Source organism: Copadichromis virginalis, linkage group LG7, assembly GCF_057382275.1.
Source record: "Copadichromis virginalis isolate Kocher_CV1m ecotype Utaka linkage group LG7, C_Virginalis_male_GT1.1, whole genome shotgun sequence".
Taxonomy (NCBI): Eukaryota; Metazoa; Chordata; class Actinopteri; order Cichliformes; family Cichlidae; genus Copadichromis; species Copadichromis virginalis.
In genome coordinates, this window is record NC_140624.1 from 1987607 (window position 1) to 2013164 (window position 25558).

A 25558-nucleotide genomic window follows, 5' to 3' on the forward strand; every position below is an offset into this window, starting at 1 on the left:
TTTAATCGTTTTATTTTGAGGACTTGAAATAACACGACGCGTGTTTTCTATAGTTAAATGGCTGTGGTCACGTGGACCTGCTGCAGCGTCCCATTCACAGCAGCAGAGGGCAGACTGACCATTACCTTGTGTGGCCTTTTGTTGGGGTCAGGTTTGTTGAGCCATGAGGGGGAGGTCTTAACAGGAAGTCGGTAACAGATATTTTATGGCGGATTCTTTTGTCCGATGATGGGCTCAGGCATGCTGCGCGGTTAAAACGTAAAGAAGTCGATTTCTGCAGCGGGGAAAAGTGAAGTTTCTCCCTCGGGTTGATTTTTGGGGGGTTACTGCGGTCGGTTTTTGCAGTAACCCCAGAAACGGCGCAACAAGTACTTTACTTTTCATGCGCTCATTTCGGTGCTCGGACGCTTGAAGTTGTGACTTTCAGCAGGATTTCTCCTCAGCTGCCGATCAGCCATTGTGACCGTCAGAAAGGGGCAAGGACTTCTGCTGCATCAGCTCCGTATGAGGAAACAAACACTTGGATGCTCCGTGAGGGAAGTTGTCCCGGATCGACCAAGAATGGAGTAGAAACACTTTGTTTTCTCGGGCTTTTAAATGTGCCTTAAGTTTCTCAGCTGAACAATAATGATCACTTTCCGCAGGAGTTAAATGTAAAAGCATCTGCTTGTCGGAGGAAGCGGCTTGGTTTGATATTTGCCATTCAACAAGTCTTTGCGTCCGAGGGAAGGATGACATCCCAACAAACCTGGGCTCAGATCATCACGTCCGCGTCCTTACTCTCCCTGGTCTTGTGCAGCGCGGTGCCAGATGACCCAGAGGAAGAACGCTTCAGCGCCGAGGTACGCTGAAGGCTCCGTAGGGGGGAGACTGCCATGTTGTTATTAGTGTGAATGCTTGAAAAGCATTCACAGTATTGTTCTTCTAATCTTTATTAGTGTGAATGCTTGAAAAGCATTCACAGTATTGTTCTTCTAATCTTTATTATTCCATTTTATTATTATCTATTCCGTACGTTTTTTGAAAGCCTACTCCTTCAAAACCGTTCAACTTAGAAAAACCATTCAAACACCATTAGATTCCTATTCTTTTGGACATGATTGCTTGTATTTTTCTCATTTTTAACATTTATATTTTTAATTTTATTCAACTTTATTCAACAAAAATTTCCCATGTATTTCAATGGGGAGACCCTTCAAATTCTCATTCAACTTACTCATTTTTAAACTCTTACTACTTCAACATACGTTGACATAGAGCCACCATTCAAACTTTAAAACGAAGACAAGACATTCAACTATTCAACTTGTATTTATCTTTTCAATATCTATTATACTTTTTCTTCAGTTCCAGTTTAAGTTTCATGATGTTTTTTCACCCATTTCAGAGTTTATAATGGGTGTGTATGGGACGGAATGTTGGGGCTAGAGTGAGGCAGCTCAACTGCTAGAGTGAGAGGAGCAAAAAAATTAATCTTAAAATCTTTTTTAAAACTGCTGCTGTGTCCGCAGCGTTTGCTCTACAGGTATGATTTTACCCTCAAAACGTAGCCATGGCTGTCCTCTTTCATCCAATGTGTTTACTATTGTACTAGGTGTTATGGTTCTTTCATAAATGTCACCAATGCACAGCCTCCTCCCTCCAACTCTTCCATAGACTCTAATGTTAAAATGGCTCAGAAGGTTCGTTTGAAAATCAGAAGAGCATGGTGTCTTTCCACTGTCACCACGTCCATATAATAAACTCCACAGACATGAAAACTGAGAATTTGGTAGACTAGACATTGCTGTCGCTCACAGTGAAAGAATTTTGTCAATACGACTTTTACTTTTCATTTGGGAACGATTTGTTTCGGCCTGACTTTTCTGTTCATTTTAAGCAGCAAAAGTGAGGTGCATGTCTGTGTGCGTGTGTATGGAGCCATTGGGTGCGGTCACTATAGCAACCAGGCTCACACCTGCCTGCTTAACGAGCTCTCTCTGCCACTCTGCCAAAATTCATCTTAAACACTTCTCTTTCAACTGCTGCTGTGTCCACAGTGTTAAAGCCATCATTTTACCCTCAAAACGTCGCCATCGTTGTTCTTTTTCCAACATCTTGTCTTTCAAAGCTCAGAGATGTAAACTTTTTAAACTGTGTGGGTCCAAGTGGAGGGATCACATTTTAGTCATTCAGTGATTCAAAGAATATGACCTTTTAATATTCTTTCAGATGTTTTCTGACTCTAAATGTTCTTTTCTCATTTCTTAGGTTTTTCTAATTTACAATTAAAACATTTTCAGCTTTTTTCCAACTTCTTCTTCTGTGTAACCTTCAGCTTTTAGCAGTTCAGCACTTTTGTTTTCAGGTTAAATTCGGGGTTTTTTTTTTTATCTCATTCAAAATTTTTAACTTAAATTCAGTAATTATTTCATTTCAATGCATACATTCAGATTCAAGCATTCACACTGCAGTTTCTTCAGAAAATGCACTTTCTAGTTATTAGTGTGAATGCTTGAAAAGCATTCACAGTATTGTTATTCTAATCTTTATTATTATTAGTGTGAATGCTTGAAAAGCATTCACAGTATTGTTCTTCTAATCTTTATTAGTGTGAATGCTTGAAAAGCATTCACAGTATTGTTGTTGTAATCTTTATTATTATATTTTATTAGTGTGAATGCTTGAAAAGCATTCACAGTATTGTTCTTCTAATCTTTATTATTCTATTTTATCTATTCCGTACGTTTTTTGTACTCCTACTCCTTCAAAACCGTTCAACTTAGAAAAACCATTCAAACACCATTAGATTCCTATTCTTTTGGACATGACTGCTTCTATTTTTCTCATTTTTAACATTTATATTTTTAATTTTATTCAACTTTATTCAACAAAAATTTCCCATGTATTTCAATGGGGAGACCCTTCAAATTCTCATTCAATTTACTCATTTTTAAACTCTTACTACTTCCACATACATTGACATAGAGCCACCATTCAAACTTTAAAACGAAGACAAGACATTCAACTATTCAACTTGTATTTATCTTTTCAATATCTATTATACTTTTTCTTCAGTTCCAGTTTAAGTTTCATGATGTTTTTTCACCCGTTTCAGAGTTTATAATGGGTGTGTATGGGACGGAATGTTGGGGCTAGAGTGAGGCAGCTCAACTGCTAGAGTGAGAGGAGCAAAAAAATTAATCTTAAAATCTTTTTTAAAACTGCTGCTGTGTCCGCAGCGTTTGCTCTACAGGTATGATTTTACCCTCAAAACGTAGCCATCGCTGTCCTCTTTCATCCAATGTGTTTACTATTGTCCTAGGTGTTATGGTTCTTTCGTAAATGTCACCAATGCACAGCCTCCTCCCTCCAACTCTTCCATAGACTCTAATGTTAAAATGGCTCAGAAGGTTCGTTTGAAAATCAGAAGAGCATGGTGTCTTTCCACTGTCACCACGTCCATATAATAAACTCCACAGGCATGAAAACTGAGAATTCAGTAGACTAGACATTGCTGTCACTCACGGTGAAAGAATTTTGTCAATACGACTTTTACTTTTCATTTGGGAACGATTTGTTTCGGCCTGACTTTTCTGTTCATTTTAAGCAGCAAAAGTGAGGTGCATGTCTGTGTCCGTGTGTATGGAGCCATTGGGTGCGGTCACTATAGCAACCAGGCTCACACCTGCCTGCTTAACGAGCTCTCTCTGCCACTCTGCCAAAATTAATCTTAAACACTTCTCTTTCAACTGCTGCTGTGTCCACAGTGTTAAAGCCATCATTTTACCCTCAAAACGTCGCCATCGTTGTTCTTTTTCCAACATCTTGTCTTTCAAAGCTCAGAGATGTAAACTTTTTAAACTGTGTGGGTCCAAGTGGAGGGATCACATTTTAGTCATTCAGTGATTCAAAGAATATGACCTTTTAATATTCTTTCAGATGTTTTCTGACTCTAAATGTTCTTTTCTCATTTCTTAGGGTTTTCTAATTTACATTTAAAACATTTTCAGTTTTTTTCCAACTCCTTCTTCTGTGTAACCTTCAGCTTTTAGCAGTTCAGCACCTTTGTTTTCAGGTTAAATTCGGGTTTTTTTTGGTTTTTTTTAATCTCATTCAATATTTTTAACTCAAAATTCAGCAATTAATTCATTTCAGTGCATACATTCAGATTCAAGCATTCACACTGCAGTTTCTTCAGAAAATGCACTTTCTAGTTATTATTATTATCTATTCCGTACGTTTTTTGAAAGCCTACTCCTTCAAAACCGTTCAACTTAGAAAAACCATTCAAACACCATTAGATTCCTATTCTTTTGGACAACATTGCTTCTATTTTTTCTCATTTTTAACATTTATATTTTTAATTTTATTCAACTTTTTTCAACAAAAATTTATAATGTATTTCAATGGGGAGACCCTTCAAATTCTCATTCAACTTCCTCCTCTTTAAACTGTATCTACTTCCACATACATTGACATAGAGCCACCATTCAAACTTTAAAACGAAGACAAGACATTCAACTATTCAACTTGTATTTATCTTTTCAATATCTATTATACTTTTTCTTCAGTTCCAGTTTAAGTTTCATGATGTTTTTTCACCCGTTTCAGAGTTTATAATGGGTGTGTATGGGACGGAATGTTGGGGCTAGAGTGAGGCAGCTCAACTGCTAGAGTGAGAGGAGCAAAAAAATTAATCTTAAAATCTTTTTTTAAAACTGCTGCTGTGTCCACAGCGTTTGCTCTACAGGTATGATTTTACCCTCAAAACGTAGCCATGGCTGTCCTCTTTCATCCAATGTGTTTACTATTGTCCTAGGTGTTACGGTTCTTTCATAAATGTCACCAATGCACAGCCTCCTCCCTCCAACTCTTCCATAGACTCTAATGTTAAAACGGCTCAGAAGGTTGGTTTGAAAATCAGAAGAGCATGGTGTTTTTACACTGTCACCACGTCCATATAATAAACTCCACAGGCATGAAAACTGAGAATTAGGTAGAGTGGACATTGCTGCCGCTCACGGTGAAAGAATTTCGTCAATACGACCTATACTTTTCATTTGGGAGCGATTTGTTTCGGCCTGACTTTTCTGTTCATTTTAAGCAGCAAAAGTGAGGCGCATGTCTGTGTACGTGTGTATGGAGCCATTGGGTGCAGTCACTATAGCAACCAGGCTCACACCTGCCTGCTTAACGAGCTCTGCCTGCCACTGTGCCAAGATTCATCTTAAGCACTTCTCTTTCAACTGCTGCTGTGTCCACAGTGTTACAGCCATCATTTTACCCTCAAATTGTCGCCATTATTGTTCTCTTTCCAACATCTTGTCTTTCAAAGCTCAGGCATTTAAACTTTTTAAACTGTGTGGATCAAAGTGGAGGGATCACATTTGAGTCATTCAGTGATTCAAAGAATATGACCTTTTAATATTCTTTCAGATGTTTTCTGACTCTAAATGTTCTTTTCTCATTTCTTAGGTTTTTCTAATTTACAATTAAAACATTTTCAGCTTTTTTCCAACTTCTTCTTCTGTGTAACCTTCAGCTTTTAGCAGTTCAGCACTTTTGTTTTCAGGTTAAATTCGGGGGTTTTTTTTTTATCTCATTCAATATTTTTAACTTAAATTCAGTAATTATTTCATTTCAATGCATACATTCAGATTCAAGCATTCACACTGCAGTTTCTTCAGAAAATGCACTTTCTAGTTAGTGTGAATGCTTGAAAAGCATTCACAGTATTGTTGTTGTAATCTTTATTATTATTATTATTATTATATTTTATTCTGTATTCCGTACGTTTTTTGTAATCCTACTCCTTCAAAACCGTTCAACTTAGAAAAACCATTCCAACACCGTTAGATTCCTATTCTTTTGGACAACACTGCTTCCATTTTTCATATTTTTAACATTTATATTTTTAATTTTATTCAACTTTATTCAACAAAAATTTATAATGTATTTCAATGGGGAGACCCTTCAAATCCTCATTCAACTTACTCATTTTTAAACTCTTACTACTTCCACATACATTGACATAGAGCCACCATTCAAACTTTAAAACGAAGACAAGACATTCAACTATTCAACTTGCATTTATCTTTTCAATATCTATTATACTTTTTCTTCAGTTCCAGTTTAAGTTTCATGATGTTTTTTCACCCGTTTCAGAGTTTATAATGGGTGTGTATGGGACGGAATGTTGGGGCTAGAGTGAGGCAGCTCAACTGCTAGAGTGAGAGGAGCAAAAAAAATAATCTTAAAATCTTTTTTAAAACTGCTGCTGTGTCCGCAGCGTTTGCTCTACAGGTATGATTTTACCCTCAAAACGTAGCCATGGCTGTCCTCTTTCATCCAATGTGTTTACTATTGTACTAGGTGTTATGGTTCTTTCATAAATGTCACCAATGCACAGCCTCCTCCCTCCAACTCTTCCATAGACTCTAATGTTAAAATGGCTCAGAAGGTTCGTTTGAAAATCAGAAGAGCATGGTGTCTTTCCACTGTCACCACGTCCATATAATAAACTCCACAGGCATGAAAACTGAGAATTCAGTAGACTAGAAGCTGCTGTCGCTCACGGTGAAAGAATTTCGTCAATACGACCTATACTTTTCATTTGGGAACGATTTGTTTCGCCCTGACTTTTCTGTTCGTTTTAAGCAGCAAAAGTGAGGCGCATGTCTGTGTGCGTGTGTATGGAGCCATTGGGTGCAGTCACTATAGCAACCAGGCTCACACCTGCCTGCTTAACGAGCTCTGCCTGCCACTGTACCAAGATTCATCTTAAGCACTTCTCTTTCAACTGCTGCTGTGTCCACAGTGTTACAGCCATCATTTTACCCTCAAAATGTCGCCATTATTGTTCTCTTTCCAACACAGTGTCTTTCAAAGCTCAGACATTTAAACTTTTTAAACTGTGTGGATCAAAGTGGAGGGATCACATTTTCTTCATTCAGTGATTCAAAGAATATGACCTTTTAATATTCATTCAGATGTTTTCTGACTCTAAATGTTCTTTTCTCATTTCTTAGGGTTTTCTAATTTACATTTAAAACATTTTCAGCTTTTTTCCAACTCCTCCTTCTGTGTAACCTTCAGCTTTTAGCAGTTCAGCACCTTTGTTTTCAGGTTAAATTCTGGGGGTTTTTTTTGTTTTTTTTTAATCTCATTCAATATTTTTAACTCAAAATTCAGCAATTAATTCATTTCAGTGCATACATTCAGATTCAAGCATTCACACTGCAGTTTCTTCAGAAAATGCACTTTCTAGTTATATTTTATTCTGTATTCCGTACGTTTTTTGTAATCCTACTCCTTCAAAACCGTTCAACTTAGAAAAACCATTCAAACACCGTTAGATTCCTATTCTTTTGGACAACACTGCTTCTATTTTTCATATTTTTAACATTTATATTTTTAATTTTATTCAACTTTATTCAACAAAAATTTATAATGTATTTCAATGGGGAGACCCTTCAAATCCTCATTCAACTTACTCATTTTTAAACTCTTACTACTTCCACATACATTGACATAGAGCCACCATTCAAACTTTAAAACGAAGACAAGACATTCAACTATTCAACTTGTATTTATCTTTTCAATATCTATTATACTTTTTCTTCAGTTCCAGTTTAAGTTTCATGATGTTTTTTCACCCGTTTCAGAGTTTATAATGGGTGTGTATGGGACGGAATGTTGGGGCTAGAGTGAGGCAGCTCAACTGCTAGAGTGAGAGGAGCAAAAAAATTAATCTTAAAATCTTTTTTAAAACTGCTGCTGTGTCCGCAGCGTTTGCTCTACAGGTATGATTTTACCCTCAAAACGTAGCCATGGCTGTCCTCTTTCATCCAATGTGTTTACTATTGTACTAGGTGTTATGGTTCTTTCATAAATGTCACCAATGCACAGCCTCCTCCCTCCAACTCTTCCATAGACTCTAATGTTAAAATGGCTCAGAAGGTTCGTTTGAAAATCAGAAGAGCATGGTGTCTTTCCACTGTCACCACGTCCATATAATAAGCTCCACAGGCATGAAAACTGAGAATTAGGTAGACTAGACATTGCTGTCGCTCACCGTGAAAGAATTTTGTCAATACGACTTTTACTTTTCATTTGGGAGCGATTTGTTTCGGCCTGACTTTTCTGTTCATTTTAAGCAGCAAAAGTGAGGCGCATGTCTGTGTACGTGTGTATGGAGCCATTGGGTGCGGTCACTATAGCAACCAGGCTCACACCTGCCTGCTTAACGAGCTCTGCCTGCCACTGTACCAAGATTAATCTTAAGCACTTCTCTTTCAACTGCTGCTGTGTCCACAGTGTTACAGCCATCATTTTACCCTCAAATTGTCGCCATTATTGTTCTCTTTCCAACACCGTATCTTTCAAAGCTCAGGCATTTAAACTTTTTAAACTGTGTGGATCAAAGTGGAGGGATCACATTTTAGTCATTCAGTGATTCAAAGAATATGACCTTTTAATATTCATTCAGATGTTTTCTGACTCTAAATGTTCTTTTCTCATTTCTTAGGGTTTTCTAATTTACATTTAAAACATTTTCAGTTTTTTTCCAACTTCTTCTTCTGTGTAACCTTCAGCTTTTAGCAGTTCAGCACCTTTGTTTTCAGGTTAAATTCGTTTTTTTTTTTTGTTTTTTTTTTTTTATCTCATTCAATATTTTTAACTCAAAATTCAGCAATTAATTCATTTCAGTGCATACATTCAGATTCAAGCATTCACACTGCAGTTTCTTCAGAAAATGCACTTTCTAGTTATTAGTGTGAATGCTTGAAAAGCATTCACAGTATTGTTCTTCTAATCTTTATTAGTGTGAATGCTTGAAAAGCATTCACAGTATTGTTATTCGAATCTTTATTATTATTATTATTATTATTATTATATTTTATCTATTCCGTACGTTTTTTGTAATCCTATAACTTCAAAACCGTTCAACTTAGAAAAACCATTCAAACACCGTTAGATTCCTATTCTTTTGGACAACACTGCTTCTATTTTTCATATTTTTAACATTTAAATTTTTAATTTTATTCAACTTTATTCAACAAAAATTTATAATGTATTTCAATGGGGAGACCCTTCAAATCCTCATTCAACTTACTCATTTTTAAACTCTTACTACTTCCACATACATTGACATAGAGCCACCATTCAAACTTTAAAACGAAGACAAGACATTCAACTATTCAACTTGTATTTATCTTTTCAATATCTATTATACTTTTTCTTCAGTTCCAGTTTAAGTTTCATGATGTTTTTTCACCCGTTTCAGAGTTTATAATGGGTGTGTATGGGACGGAATGTTGGGGCTAGAGTGAGGCAGCTCAACTGCTAGAGTGAGAGGAGCAAAAAAATTAATCTTAAAATCTTTTTTAAAACTGCTGCTGTGTCCGCAGCGTTTGCTCTACAGGTATGATTTTACCCTCAAAACGTAGCCATCGCTGTCCTCTTTCATCCAATGTGTTTACTATTGTACTAGGTGTTATGGTTCATTCATAAATGTCACCAATGCACAGCCTCCTCCCTCCAACTCTTCCATAGACTCTAATGTTAAAATGGCTCAGAAGGTTCGTTTGAAAATCAGAAGAGCATGGTGTCTTTACACTGTCACCACGTCCATATAATAAACTCCACAGGCATGAAAACTGAGAATTAGGTAGACTAGACATGGCTGTCGCTCACGGTGAAAGAATTTTGTCAATACGACATGTACTTTTCATTTGGGAAGAATTTGTTTGGGCCTGACTTTTCTGTTCATTTTAAGCAGCAAAAGTGAGGTGCATGTCTGTGTACGTGTGTATGGAGCCATTGGGTGCAGTCACTATAGCAACCAGGCTCACACCTGCCTGCTTAACGAGCTCTGCCTGCCACTGTACCAAGATTCATCTTAAGCACTTCTCTTTCAACTGCTGCTGTGTCCACAGTGTTACAGCCATCATTTTACCCTCAAATTGTCGCCATTATTGTTCTCTTTCCAACACCGTGTCTTTCAAAGCTCAGGCATTTAAACTTTTTAAACTGTGTGGATCAAAGTGGAGGGATCACATTTGAGTCATTCAGTGATTCAAAGAATATGACCTTTTAATATTCATTCAGATGTTTTCTGACTCTAAATGTTCTTTTCTCATTTCTTAGGTTTTTCTAATTTACATTTAAAACATTTTCAGTTTTTTTCCAACTCCTTCTTCTGTGTAACCTTCAGCTTTTAGCAGTTCAGCACCTTTGTTTTCAGGTTAAATTTGGTTTTTTTTGTTTGTTTTTTTTTAAATTTCATTTAATATTTTTAACTCAAAATTCAGTAATTAATTCATTTCAGTGCATACATTCAGATTCAAGCATTCACACTGCAGTTTCTTCAGAAAATGCACTTTCTAGTTCTATTTTATTATTATCTATTCCGTACGTTTTTTGTAATCTATCTCCTTCAAAACCGTTCAACTTAGAAAAACCATTCAAACACCATTAGATTCCTATTCTTTTGGACATGACTGCTTCTACTTTTCTCATTTTTAACATTTATATTTTTAATTTTATTCAACTTTATTCAACAAAAATTTCCCATGTATTTCAATGGGGAGACCCTTCAAATTCTCATTCAACTTACTCATTTTTAAACTCCTACTACTTCCACATACGTTGACATAGAGCCACCATTCAAACTTTAAAACGAAGACAAGACATTCAACTATTCAACTTGTATTTATCTTTTCAATATCTATTATACTTTTTCTTCAGTTCCAGTTTAAGTTTCATGATGTTTTTTCACCCGTTTCAGAGTTTATAATGGGTGTGTATGGGACGGAATGTTGGGGCTAGAGTGAGACAGCTCAACTGCTAGAGTGAGAGGAGCAAAAAAATTAATCTTAAAATCTTTTTTAAAACTGCTGCTGTGTCCACAGCGTTTGCTCTACAGGTATGATTTTACCCTCAAAACGTAGCCATCGCTGTCCTCTTTCATCCAATGTGTTTACTATTGTACTAGGTGTTATGGTTCTTTCATAAATGTCACCAATGCACAGCCTCCTCCCTCCAACTCTTCCATAGACTCTAATGTTAAAACGGCTCAGAAGGTTCGTTTGAAAATCAGAAGAGCATGGTGTTTTTACACTGTCACCACGTCCATATAATAAACTCCACAGGCATGAAAACTGAGAATTAGGTAGACTGGACATTGCTGCCGCTCACGGTGAAAGAATTTCGTCAATACGACCTATACTTTTCATTTGGGAGCGATTTGTTTCGGCCTGACTTTTCTGTTCATTTTAAGCAGCAAAAGTGAGGTGCATGTCTGTGTACGTGTGTATGGAGCCATTGGGTGCGGTCACTATAGCAACCAGGCTCACACCTGCCTGCTTAACGAGCTCTGCCTGCCACTGTGCCAAGATTCATCTTAAGCACTTCTCTTTCAACTGCTGCTGTGTCCACAGTGTTACAGCCATCATTTTACCCTCAAAACGTCGCCATCGTTGTTCTTTTTCCAACATCTTGTCTTTCAAAGCTCAGAGATGTAAACTTTTTAAACTGTGTGGGTCCAAGTGGAGGGATCACATTTTAGTCATTCAGTGATTCAAAGAATATGACCTTTTAATATTCTTTCAGATGTTTTCTGACTCTAAATGTTCTTTTCTCATTTCTTAGGGTTTTCTAATTTACATTTAAAACATTTTCAGTTTTTTTCCAACTTCTTCTTCTGTGTAACCTTCAGCTTTTAGCAGTTCAGCACCTTTGTTTTCAGGTTAAATTCGTTTTTTTTTTTTGTTTTTTTTTTTTTATCTCATTCAATATTTTTAACTCAAAATTCAGCAATTAATTCATTTCAGTGCATACATTCAGATTCAAGCATTCACACTGCAGTTTCTTCAGAAAATGCACTTTCTAGTTATTAGTGTGAATGCTTGAAAAGCATTCACAGTATTGTTCTTCTAATCTTTATTAGTGTGAATGCTTGAAAAGCATTCACAGTATTGTTATTCGAATCTTTATTATTATTATTATTATTATTATATTTTATCTATTCCGTACGTTTTTTGTAATCCTATAACTTCAAAACCGTTCAACTTAGAAAAACCATTCAAACACCGTTAGATTCCTATTCTTTTGGACAACACTGCTTCTATTTTTCATATTTTTAACATTTAAATTTTTAATTTTATTCAACTTTATTCAACAAAAATTTATAATGTATTTCAATGGGGAGACCCTTCAAATCCTCATTCAACTTACTCATTTTTAAACTCTTACTACTTCCACATACATTGACATAGAGCCACCATTCAAACTTTAAAACGAAGACAAGACATTCAACTATTCAACTTGTATTTATCTTTTCAATATCTATTATACTTTTTCTTCAGTTCCAGTTTAAGTTTCATGATGTTTTTTCACCCGTTTCAGAGTTTATAATGGGTGTGTATGGGACGGAATGTTGGGGCTAGAGTGAGGCAGCTCAACTGCTAGAGTGAGAGGAGCAAAAAAATTAATCTTAAAATCTTTTTTAAAACTGCTGCTGTGTCCGCAGCGTTTGCTCTACAGGTATGATTTTACCCTCAAAACGTAGCCATCGCTGTCCTCTTTCATCCAATGTGTTTACTATTGTACTAGGTGTTATGGTTCATTCATAAATGTCACCAATGCACAGCCTCCTCCCTCCAACTCTTCCATAGACTCTAATGTTAAAATGGCTCAGAAGGTTCGTTTGAAAATCAGAAGAGCATGGTGTCTTTACACTGTCACCACGTCCATATAATAAACTCCACAGGCATGAAAACTGAGAATTAGGTAGACTAGACATGGCTGTCGCTCACGGTGAAAGAATTTTGTCAATACGACATGTACTTTTCATTTGGGAAGAATTTGTTTGGGCCTGACTTTTCTGTTCATTTTAAGCAGCAAAAGTGAGGTGCATGTCTGTGTACGTGTGTATGGAGCCATTGGGTGCAGTCACTATAGCAACCAGGCTCACACCTGCCTGCTTAACGAGCTCTGCCTGCCACTGTGCCAAGATTCATCTTAAGCACTTCTCTTTCAACTGCTGCTGTGTCCACAGTGTTACAGCCATCATTTTACCCTCAAAACGTCGCCATCGTTGTTCTTTTTCCAACATCTTGTCTTTCAAAGCTCAGAGATGTAAACTTTTTAAACTGTGTGGGTCCAAGTGGAGGGATCACATTTTAGTCATTCAGTGATTCAAAGAATATGACCTTTTAATATTCTTTCAGATGTTTTCTGACTCTAAATGTTCTTTTCTCATTTCTTAGGTTTTTCTAATTTACAATTAAAACATTTTCAGCTTTTTTCCAACTTCTTCTTCTGTGTAACCTTCAGCTTTTAGCAGTTCAGCACTTTTGTTTTCAGGTTAAATTCGGGTTTTTTTTTTTATCTCATTCAAGATTTTTAACTTAAATTCAGTAATTAATTCATTTCAGTGCATACATTCAGATTCAAGCATTCACACTGCAGTTTCTTCAGAAAATGCACTTTCTAGTTTAAATCGTTGTTGCTGCACATTGAAACGAATCATCCTGCTTTCAACAGTCTCACTGCAGAATTACAGATTACAGCGGGAGCTCGTTTGACCTTTGTCCTCTTTCCAGATAACAGCTGTGCAGGTGTGACCGACGTCCGTCAACAAGGAAACGATTAGACCCGAGTGTTTCCTTTGAGTGGTAACAATGTGTCTGAAGCGGCATCTTTAGACCGCAGAGTGAAACTCACCTGGAAATGACTTTGATGTGTTGTGTTACCTGTGATTATTTATTAGTGAGTTTATCCCCCAAACACAACACGAAGGCTAATTAAATGTGTTTCTAAGCTTTTAAAGGTTTAATAGGGACATTATTCAAACTTGTCACGTAAACCACACTGCTGTAGGAAAGTTTCTCTCTGGCAGGTTTGGCCCGTCCGGCTTCATAACGACACATTTGATTGGTTAAGATTTGTCCTGCTAGCAAAGACCCTCTAAGGATTTTCTGTCTCAGTGCGCACGCATGAAGCCGCGTTGCATGTGGGTTTTTTCGTGTTCTCCTGCTGAGGCACATGTTACCTAACATCAGGACCCTCCCCCCACCCATCTGGAGCCATCATCCTGTTTTGCCTGTTCTGTGACTTCGTGGCTCAGTTTCAGTGCCATCAAACATGAAACGAAGAAGAATAATTCACAACATGTGACGCTTCATTCAGCAGGGACCTCAGGCACTCATGCAGAGCTATAGGTTTAGCTGGTGTACCCACAGGACTGACGTGCAATTTATTTAATGTCAGTTTTCCCGTTTCTGTCCTCTCTCCCCGTCTTGGCTGTCACCGCAGGAACGAAGGAGCAGGAATGTCCTGGTATTAATGCAAGCCATCTGGTTTGTTTCTACTTTCTCTTTCCTCCCGACTCCTCAGATGCTGCTCTTCCAACAGCTGGGGCTGTCACGCTCATGTATACACCATGCATTCCTGATGCACAAGCACAGAGACCTGCTATCTTAAGGAAATCTGACGACCTCTTCTATTTTCCTTCCACGCAGGCATGGCTCCGTAAATTCGGCTACCTGTCTCAAGCCAGCAGGCAGATGTCCACCATGCAGTCGGCTCAGATTATGTCCAAAGCTATCAGCGACATGCAGCGCTTGTATGGACTGGAGGTGACCGGGAAGGTGGACTCTGCTACGCTCGCGTAAGCTCTTTATGTGCTGAGAGCAGTGACCACAAAGAGAGCTCAGGGATATTGTATAGACTTTTTTTTTCTATTCATTTGCATATTATGAATTCAACGTGTGTGTGTGTGTGGGGGGGGGGGGATGGATGGAATGACAGTTCCAGGCACAAATCCCAAATACGAGCATGGCTTTTCCTTCAAAGATTTTCAAAATAATTTTACTGCAAATTCTCGGCTGGAAACGCTGTTTGTGGTTTTCTTGTCAAGTGTGAAGACGATCAGTTTGTGTCTGTGTGGTAGATTTGTAGTGAAACTACAAAGACCTGCATCTTAGATTAGCTGTTCATAAAGCCTGGAAACTGAGGGATACATCTGCATCTTCTTCCACTTATCCAATTTACAGTGGCAGGGGGTTGGAGCCTGTCCCGGGTATCGTAGGGCAAGAGGGGAGGGTATAATTTAGGACTGCCAATAAACCCAGCCCCTTATACCCACTATCATGCAAAGGGAACATGCAAACTCCACAGAGGATTTGAACTCTGACTGTGAATTAATGGTGCAAAGCGCCACAACACCGCCCACACTTTGCTGAAAAGTCCAGGTTACAGCAGCCGGCTGGGGAATGTTTCCAAAAGTTCCCAAGAGCTGCATCGATATACAGTCAGGTCCATAAATATTGGGACATCGACACAAGTCTAACATTTTTGGCTGTATACACCAGCACAATGATTTCAAATGAAACGAACAAGATGTGCTTTAACTGCAGACTGTCAGCTTTTATTTGAGGGTGTTTACATCCAAAGCAGGTGAACAGGGCAGGGTAATGGGACAGAATAAGAACCACTTTTTAATACTTGGTTGCAAATCCTTTGCAGTCAATCACAGCCTGAAGTCTGGAACACAGACATCACCAGACGCCGGGTTCCATCCCTGCTGATGCTCTGCCAGGCCTCTACTGCAACAGTCTTCAGTTCCTGCTTGTTCTTGGGGCATTTCCCTTCAGTTTTGTCTTCAGCACATGAAATGCTCAGTCGGATTCAGGTCAGGTGATTGACTTGGCCATTGCAAAACAGTCCACTTCTTTCCCTTCAAAGACTCTTTGGTTGCTTTTGCAGTTTGCTTTGGGTCGTTGTCCATCTGCACTGTGAAGCACCATCCAATGAGTTCTGAAGCATTTGTCTGAATATGAGCAGATAATATTGCCCGAAACACTTCAGAATTCATGGTGCTGCTTTTGTCAGCAGTTACATCATCAATAAATACAAGAGAACCAGTTCCACTGGCAGCCATACATGCCCACGCCATGACACTTCGAGCGCCATGCTTCACCGATGAGGTATGCTCAGGATCATGAGCAGTTCCTTTCCTTCTCCATGCTCTTCTCTTCCCGTCACTCTGGTACGAGTAGATCTTGGTCTCGTCTGTCCACAGGATGTTGTTCCAGAACTGTGATGGCTTTTTTAGATGTTGTTTGGCAAACTCTAATTTGTCCTTCCTGTTTTTGGGGCTCACTAATGGTTTCCATCTTGTGGTGAACCCTCTGTATTCACACTGGTGGAGTCTTCTCTTGATTGTTGACACACATGCACCACCTCCTGGAGAGTGTTCTTGATCTGGCCAACTGTTGTGAAGGATGTTTTCTTCAGCAGGGGAAGGATTCTTCGGTTGTCCACCGCAGTTGTTTCAGGTCTTTTGGTGTTGCTGAGCTCACCGGTGCGTTCCTTCTTTTTGAGAATGTTCCAAACAGTTGTTTTGGCCACGCCTGATGGTTTTGCTGTCTCTCTGATGGGTTTGCTTTGTTTTCTCAGCCTAATGATGGCTTGCTTCACTGATAGTGACAGCTCTTTGGCTCTCATCTTGGCAGTTGACAGCAACAGGCTCCAGATGCAAACAGCACACTTGAAATGAACTCTGGACCTTTTATCTGCTCATTGTAATTGGAGGAATGAGGGAATAACACACACCTGACCATGGAACAGCTGAGAAGCCAATTGTCCCATTACTTTTGGTCCCTTAACAAGTGGGAGGCACATATGCAAACTGTTGTAATTCCTACACCGTTCACCTGCTTTGGATGTAAACACCCTCAAATAAAAGCTGACAGTCTGCAGTTAAAGCACATCTTGTTCGTTTCATTTGAAATCATTGTGCTGGTGTATACAGCCCAAAATGTTAGACTTGTGTCGATGTCCCAATATTTATGGACCTGACTGTACACGTTTCTAGGTTAGTCTGGTGAGAATGAGAAAGCTAATCTCATCCAGCTTAATGTGGAACTGAGAAATCCTTTATTGTGCGTGCGTGTGTGTGTGTGCGCAGGGCCATGCGGCGGCCTCGTTGTGGCCTCCCTGACAGAAAGCCCGAGGATCTGGTTGACAGGAAGAAGCGCTACGTTCTGACTGGGCAGCGCTGGGACAAAGATCACATCACCTACAGGTTTCCAGACCAAATGAAACAATCAGACTGCAATAAATCAAAGTGCTCCGCAGCTCTGATACGATTTTACTTCTGACTTCAGTATAATGGACCAAAACATGCCCCCGTCCCTGGGAGAGGAACGGACGTACGATGCGATCCGCAAAGCCTTCGGTGTTTGGAGACGAGTCACGCCGCTCACCTTTGAGGAGCTACCACCTGGACACGGCGTCAACAGCAGCCAGACGAAGCTCGCCGATATCCTGCTGCTGTTTGCCTCCGGTTTCCATGGTGATATGTCACTGTTCGATGGCGAGGGTGGGTCTCTGGCCCACGCCTACTATCCCGGACCGGGAATAGGTGGGGACACGCACTTTGATTCAGATGAGCCTTGGACACTGGACAACGAAAACCCGAAAGGTCAGTGGGTTTGTTTTTTTCTGCTTATGTGAGAAATTCAACTTAATCTCTGAACAGTCGCCGTTTTGGTCGATATCAGCTGGGAGGCAACCTGGAAGGATGCGGTCGTACTCGGTGACCTGACTCGCTTTGACTCCGCAGTGATAAATGTTTGGGCCGAGAGCTCTCAGTGCCTTTTGTGTTCGTTTGTGTGCGCACCAACCACAAAGCAATGTGCATTTTCCTTGTTGTGCACACTCAAAGCAGATGACCCACAGCTACGCCTGTCTCTCTCGCAGGTATAGATCTGTTCCTGGTTGCGGTTCATGAGCTCGGTCACGCTCTGGGTCTGCAGCATTCGGATAACCCCAGAGCCACAATGGCTCCTGTCTACCAGTGGGTCCACACACAGAACTTCACGCTCCATGAGGATGACATCAGAGGCATACAGCACATATATGGTGAGAAGAACGCGCTCTATGGATGTCTTTGGTGATACAGAGTTATTTCTACCAGCATGAGATGTTCTTTTCTTTGGGCTGCAGAGCTTCTAAATCTCTGTATGCAGAAGAGATGTGAAACCCCACAGTGCTCTGGAAATTATGGATATTACTAGAAATGATGCTGATTATCCTCATGGTGAATCCTTGCACAGCGGTCCAGTGCAGTGTTTGGGGCTACTTAAATGCATATTAGCAGTATTTATGGAAAAACACTATTGAATCTAAAAGCAAATGCCCCAAACTTTATTTTGTCTTTCATGATTAACATTTCAAATCTGCCCTACCCCTGCAGCGAAAGCCTTTCCATCTATTCTTGATTGTCCGTGTTGTCGGGCTCACCATCCTCAGAGGGGTGTCATCATCTTCTGTTTCCATGCTGAGCTTTGATCGCTGCGCTGTTAGCGAGCCAAACGTCAGTCATCGCTCTCACGTCACATCTGGATCCTTACAGAGGATGCAGGAAGCAGCAGATGCAGAATGTCATGCATTCCAGTATGATGAGCCCATCTTCTTCCTCCTGAATAGATGGCGTTGTTGATTAACAGACGCCGTTTGTCGGCGTATCGCGCTGCATTAAAACCACAGACGTGAATTGTTCACACTTGATGATTTATGAACTTTGCATTTCTTTTGCTTTAGATAAAAACGAGGATTTTCCGCAGGTTTCACGCTTGTTTTGATTTTACATCCCGTGACGTTTGATTCTCTCACATCAGCTGTTTTATATAAATCCGCCTCTGAGTAACAGCTCGGAGCTTTTAGCGCTCTGAGCTGGAGATGGTTGATACAAAACTGAGCTTAAAGCAAGAGCGAACGTTTACCGTGTGGTCAGACACACGACCCGAATAAATCCAAGTGCTGCTCGTTATGGTGTTTGCTCACAGCTTCCTCCTGATTGGCTACGAGTGAATGCTGCTGAGAAGACTCGCTGACATCTTTGGGTTTGGGATGTATTTTGCTTTGGAGCCAAAAATGTTGTAACATCGGCGGGCAGTCAGCCTCGTCCTGGAGCTTTTTCCTTTCTTTGTGCAGAGACGCAGACACGCCCGCTGTCTTCCTGTGAGGATAGCGGCCGACTAGGGTCTTTGTAAATGTGAAGTTTTTATTCCACTGAAACACAGCTGAATTTAAAAGAAGAAAACTGATGACAGTATCTTTGTGCTGCGATGGCCTCAGTTCTCGTTTGGCAGCACTGAGCTTTTGTTGTTTTGCTGCAGACGGTGGATTTCTTCACATACTGGCCTCGATGTGTTCTGAGCAAAGCCTTTGGTCCAGTGTAACCCACGCATCTTGGAGCCCATCAGCTGATACCTATTGCATAACTGACTTTATCTGTGTGTTTTCCTCTCTTAGCAACCAGCAGATTTTTCCAACGAGCAGCAGCAGAGTGACAGTCGGTCACAAAATGGAAAACTGTGTTCGCTCTGCTGCAGAGTATTTAGTCGAAAGGAAGCGAATAAAAGCAAGTATTAATGTCTAATGCCACACAGACTGGAGCCTTTCCTGTTGCCTCTTTTTTCCCCCAAGGTCCTCCCCTCATCACAGATGCTTCGCCTACTTCTCCGCTCGCCCCTGACGATGAACCCAGCGTCGACTCCCCCACCTCCCCTTCTGTCCCAGAAGAAGAGCCCACCACTTATTCTCCAGCCGATGCCCCACGCGTCCCGACGGACGCCGACCCGGATCCTCCGGCCCAACCCGAACCGAGCCCCGGTCCCACCTCGCCTCCCATCCTCCCTACCTCCACCACCACCCAATCCCCGCCTGTGCCAGAACCCGTCACTCCACGGAAAGACATCCCTCCTCCTCCTCCTCGGCCTCCCAAGCTGCCAGACAACCAGCCCCCTGACATCTGCGATGGAGACTTTGATACAGTGACCATGCTGAGGGGGGAGATGTTTGTCTTCAAGGTAAACAAACAGGGCTTTGCTCACAGCTGCAATGTTCGAGTCATGCGAGGGAAAGTAACTAAGACGTGCATCGTTGTTTTGCTTTTGCAGGGTCGTTGGTTCTGGCGGGTTCGGAGGAACCGCGTCCTCGATAATTACCCCATGCCGATATCTGTATTCTGGAACGGTCTCCCCACCGACATTGACGCAGCGTACGAACGTCACGACGGCAAATTTGTCTTTTTTAAAGGTACGTCACAGCTGCTTATTCCAAATAAAACCAGCCACTTCCACAAAGCGTCGCCCACCTGTTGAGCAGCGAGTGCGTTACGCCTCGATGTTATTCTAGTTTAGCTCTAGTTCCTCATTTCGCGTCCTCTCTGAGGAGCAGCGTAACATGAACTGTTCGATGCAAACTCTGCATTCGTCTCCTGCACAACTTGATTTACAAGGTTCTGAATCACACGGATTTGAGTAAAAAATGTTTAAAACACCACAGAAAAAGAAAAAACTCCCCTCAAAAGAATAAAACATTACGACACGATTGCTGCAAACTGAACGAGAGCACCGAGTTTGCATTTATGAATGTGTGTTTGTGAGTTCACTGGGTGTTTTGAACAGGCCTGTGCAGCGTGGCAGCTGTTATTGGCTCCAGCTGAGCCCGGACGGCCTTATGAAAGAGGTGGAGGGGCTTACATCAGCCTCTCTGACTGCGCTGCTCCAGATGTGAGCAGCTGTGGTGCTTTGCTGTGCGTTTTCAGGATCTCTGATCAGGCTCGGACACTTCAGTACATTTTATTGGCCTGGAGCGCAGCGCAGCAGCCTGGCAGTAGAAGCGGAAAGTGGCTGAAAGTGTGTCCAAAGATTAGGCTTAGGAGAGGAGTCAACCCTCACATATGGAAGTCTTGGAAAATGTGTGAATGCATGCCATTTCAACCTCGCCTGTCTTTTCTGCTTTTCTTCTGGAGTGAGTAAACCTGCTGATGTACACCATGTGTGCTGACCATGAGCTTCTTTTCATCTTCCTTTCTTCTCCTCAGACTTACCTTTGCCTTATTCTTCCCTCTGTTGGCCGTGTCAGAAACACGAGCTGTGCGAGAAAGCTCGACTCGGTGTGCTTTTGTTTCTTTGGACAAAGCGTCGTCTCCATCTGTGCCTACAGGTGACAGATTCTGGGTGTTCAGGGAGGCTGACGTGATGCCAGGGTACCCACAGCCCTTATATCACTATGGAAAAGGCGTTCCTCCACACGGGATCGACACAGCGATCTGGTGGGAGCCCAACGGGCACACGTACTTCTTCTCTGGAGACAGGTATGATTCGGCTACACGGAGCGCGGAGGTTTTAACGCCGCGTAGACATCTTAATACGTCTTATTGTCTCGCAGGTACTGGCGATACAACGAGGAGACACGGACCACAGACCGCGACTTCCCCAAACCAATTAGCAGATGGGGCAGGATCCCTCCCTCCCCTAAAGGAGCCTTCCTCAGCGATGATGGGGGTAAGTCAGGAGTTTAAATTGAGCAATTTGCCCGGGTTTTATTTTAGCAGTGGGAACATCCAACAGCTTCGGTTTATGAGAATCACAACAAACATAAAAAGCTTCGCCTTCACTGTTGGAAGCAAGAGAACAGCCTGACAGAGCAGCAGGGTGGAGGTGGAGGGAGCGAAAGAAGGAAAGGTTGGAGGAAGCAGTGAAGCAACAAAGCAGAGAGAGGAAGGAGAGCGCTGGTCTGTGGGTTGGCCCGTCCTTCCTTTTGGAAATGAGATTTGTGTCCGAGCAGCTCTGAATGCACTCGGTAAGAGTTGGATCACATCTCCACCCAGACGCTGTGCAGGCAGCCTGTGCAGCACAGAGAAGAATCTGTGCTTATTCATGCAGCATGTTGTCAATAAGTGCACGAAGGTGACAGATTTCAAAGGATTTATTGCATTTTGGTTTTATTTTATCCAATAATTTGGCAGACTTGACTAATATAGTCAGGCCTGGCTGTCACCAAAGCGGCGCACTGTGTGAGTCTTCGCACACGACCTTTTGAATGTGCAGCGATTCTTTCTTTTGCATGTTTGTCGCACTCGTACGTTTCTGATCATCAAACAAGTATACAATATTAGAGAGAAGTAACCCGAGTAACTAGAAAAGACTGTTTTTAAATGATGAGTTTATTCATTAGTCCACCTTCTGAAAAAGTTTCTGTTATTAGAATTTGTTTGATGATCTGAAACATTGTGACAATAATGCAAAATCATGAGGGGGAAATACTCTTTCATAGCACCAAGTTACAAAATACAGTTACAGGATTAATCTGCGCGGGTCGCCTCTGCAGGTTCGCTGTTGAACACGACGAGGTCGGCACGTAACCCTGGAAAACCACAAGTTCATGTTTTTGATGATTTGACTAATAAGATGCGATGAGTGAATTTATTTTGGTATCTTTGGACGGAGCCTCTTCCTTGTTTGTGAGAGCTAGCTGTAGCTGTACGGATAACTACGTACATTCACTGCCTGTTAGATTGATCTGACTCTATAATGGTCTACAGCCAGAAAGGCTCTATTCACATGAGGGGGGCTTGCTCCCAAACATCAGCACTGTGCATGCTGTATAATCGGCATCAAGTGAAAATGTCTCCTTTCTTCTCCTCGTGCAGCTTACACCTATTTCTACAAAGGCACCAACTACTGGAGATTTGACAATCGCAGATCCGAAGCAGACAAAGGCTATCCCCGCTCCATCCTGAAGGACTTCATGGGTTGCGTGGGGGTCCCCGACCCGAAGCCCGACGCAGACGCCGAGCCGGAAGACAAACCGGTCGAGCCTTCAGACCGAGGCAAAGACGAGCACAAAGAGCCAGACAGAGACGCAAACTCGGAGCGAGAGGAGACCGCTAAGCCTGACAGCACAGAGGAAGAGGAGGACAAAGACGTGAACGTGGTCGTGGCTGTGGCTGACAATGAATCAAAGGTCATGACCCTGATTATGGTGGTCGTTCCCCTGGTGCTCATCCTGTGCATCCTCGTCCTAATCTATGCCATCCTCAGGACTCTTCAGAACAAAGAGACACCGAGGGCCTTGGTGCACTGCAAGCGCTCGCTGCAGGACTGGGTGTGACGCTCGAGTCGAAGAGAGAGTTCAGGTGTCCGTCGTTCATCTGGTGCAGCCGCCCAGTTTTTACTTTTGGCGTTAGAGGAAAAGAAGCTTTGAAAAAGCTGACGATGGGCCCGTTAGTCATTGGGAGAACTTTCACTGCTCGTGTGACGTGATGAAAAAATTGTGAATTCAGCGCCTGTGGAGCTTTAGCTCGGCCACAGGTTTTTCTACTGTGCCTCTCTCTGTGCCTTCCAAAAGTCTGAAAAGGCCCCCCCCCCCAAAAAAACCCCTTTCTTTAAAATAAGTTTTCACCAGGGATGTGTGATTGCATCAATTCCAACTGGACTGAGGACGTTTGGGGGATTATTTGTAGTGTAAATGCAGACCAAGTCTTTCGAGCACATATATTAGAAGCACCGTCACATAAACACGTTTGCTTGCATTAATAAGAACAAGCTTTTTAATGAAGATGCTTCAGCAGCGTTTCTTCTGTTTAGAACAGATCGTTTGCACTTTGCCGTCTCTGTTGTGCTGTTTGCGTCTCTGCAGGCCGAGCTCGTCCTCCAACAGCGCAGGAATGTTCGACAGCTGCGTGTCCATGACTTGCCCGCTTCCCACTGAGCCCATTATGTCTGACCTTTCCTGCACACATGACACACATTAGCTCAAAAACAGCTTGTATCTGCACTGATTTGTGCATGCATGTTCGCTCATCCACCCGCAGCACGTAGCTTTTCTTTTCTTTTCGTGTACAGACACTTAGGCTCCAGCCTCCCCTCCTCCTGCCGCAGCCTCTTGCAGACTGCAGCGCTACAAACACGATCCCAGCGGAGACGTGCTGATATACGGCCGGTGCCGGCGTTAGGATTTATTCGCCTTTTTATGAGCGCTGTCGAGAATTATCGAGGTCTTTTATAAAATCTGCAGTGTCAGCCTGTGGAGAGTGAAAAAGCAACTGTGTCCTCTTTTTGTCTCCATTGCTTTTTTAATGCTAAACAGAGTTAAAGCTAATTATGTCTACGAGGGAGAGGCCTGAATGGGTGAGGGTCTGGTTTCCATTAAGGCCACATGTTGCAGATTTAGGGCCGTCAGGCATGAGGGGAGGCGGGGGAGTCGGGAAAAATGCAGAAGGGGGAGTTATAAAAAGTGATGGCGGTGAGTAAAGAGTAGAAGGGAAATGAGAGGGAAGGAGATGAGGAGAGGGAGGGCTCTGTCAGTGTTTCCTCAGGTTTCTGCATAAAAGGACGAGCGAGCGAGGGAAGGAAGGAAGGAGAAAGGGAGGTTAGAAGGATTTAGAGGAGGAGCAATGCTGGCGTTGTGCCTCCTGACCTACATTGGGCCACTCGAGTCCGCTTCTCCTTTTCAGCTCTTGTTTCTGCTGCGCTCTGTTTTCACGGCTACAGATGACTGTCTGCTTTTTCTCTGCTCGCTTTTCTTTCTTTCACTCATGTATTTTCCCCGGTGTGTTCATTTTCTCCTCCACTCTTCTGGAAAGTCAGCTCAAGCATATACAAGATAATGAATCCACAGAAGCATCTGCAGGACGGGATCTCGTCTTATTGTCTTTCCCGGCTCATCGATCAGCATTTTAAACTTGTTAACCTTTGCATCGAGTTTCGTTGTGACTTGTTTTCCCTCCTGTGGATACTGCGGCGGCGTTTTTTAAAGAACTATATAGATAGTACGGGGAAAGGATTTCTTACTTTTTTTACATTATCATTTGTAGTTTTGCACATTTTGTGTGCATTCAGATGTTTTGTTAGAGCAGCAGTAGATTTTTTTTGATGATGATGATGATGATGATGATGATGATGCATGCAGGGCATGTTCGATAAGGCCTGTGCACTCCAGTGTAGAGTACATTAAAGGTTTCACATAAAACTCAAATAAAAAGCAACACGAGTCGTCTTTGCTGCTGCGTGTTTCCATGCTGTCTGAAACTTCAAGTTCAGCAGTTTTATTCATACTTTTGGCCACAAGAGGGAGTCGTTGCTCCAGGAAATGGTGAAAACTTGATCTCACAAAACTGCATTTTTTTTCCTACTTAAATCTTTAATATTATGAATGTATGTCGATGTTGAATAATAAGAATCTTTCAAATGAAATATCTTTGTTGCATTTATTTACATCTAAAGTCAGCAGTGACTTTGTAAATCACAACTTTATTTGCGGTCTAATGCAGCGGTCCCCAACCCCCGGGCCTCGGACCGGTACCGGGCCGCGAGAGTTGAGGCTCAGGTGTGAAATGTCTGGTTTTCGGGGTTTTTATCGGTTTCCACGTTATTTTGTTATCGTTTTATCGTTTACTCGGTTTTCCTGGGTCTTTTCACGTGTGTTATGAATAAATTTTCTTTTTTTCGGTACCGGTACTAGTTTCATTTTGTTGTATTTATCCGCGACACCTTAAAGGCCGGTCCGTGAAAATATTGTCGGGCATAAACCGTCCGTGGCGCAAAAAAGGTTGGAGAGCGCTGCTCTAAACGATAAAATGATGGAAATGAAAACGAGCTCCACCTCTAACAGTTTCACTCGTCTAATATTCGCAGTAAGTAAATTTGCAGTTGTGTATTTTTTTTTTTTTTTTTAAGCATATGAAATTTGACTTTGATCCTTTTTCAGTGTT

The 25558-nt window shown here is 41.5% G+C and overlaps 1 protein-coding gene across 3 annotated transcripts; it reads left to right on the plus strand.

Moving 5' to 3' along the window:
• Positions 1-55: 55 nt before the first annotated feature.
• mmp15a (matrix metallopeptidase 15a) lies at positions 56-24847 on the plus strand. 3 transcript variants are annotated; one of them, XM_085461144.1, is made up of 10 exons: positions 56-842; positions 14508-14656; positions 16958-17074; positions 17157-17473; positions 17752-17913; positions 19483-19865; positions 19956-20094; positions 21007-21157; positions 21232-21347; positions 22496-24847. In XM_085461144.1, the coding sequence occupies exons 1-10, from the start codon at positions 732-734 to the stop codon at positions 22954-22956; spliced, it is 2106 nt and encodes a 701-aa protein (XP_085317270.1). In that variant the 5' UTR covers positions 56-731; the 3' UTR covers positions 22957-24847. The 3 variants fall into 3 exon arrangements, with proteins under 3 accessions (XP_085317270.1, XP_085317271.1, XP_085317269.1); XM_085461145.1 differs by lacking the exon at positions 56-842 and adding an exon at positions 13487-14325; XM_085461143.1 differs by lacking the exon at positions 56-842 and having other exon boundaries at positions 13487-14656.
• Positions 24848-25558: the final 711 nt, after the last annotated feature.

What these genes read in the sequence shown, in the direction of transcription:
- mmp15a (XM_085461143.1), top strand. Translation starts at nt 14,250, where the DNA reads ATGTCAGTTTTCCCGTTTCTGTCCTCTCTCCCCGTCTTGGCTGTCACC. An exon ending in TACTTCTTCTCTGGAGACAG is followed by an intron (nt 21,158 to 21,231) that starts GTATGATTCGGC and finishes ATTGTCTCGCAG; the next exon opens with GTACTGGCGATACAACGAGG. An exon ending in CTTCCTCAGCGATGATGGGG is followed by an intron (nt 21,348 to 22,495) that starts GTAAGTCAGGAG and finishes CTCCTCGTGCAG; the next exon opens with CTTACACCTATTTCTACAAA.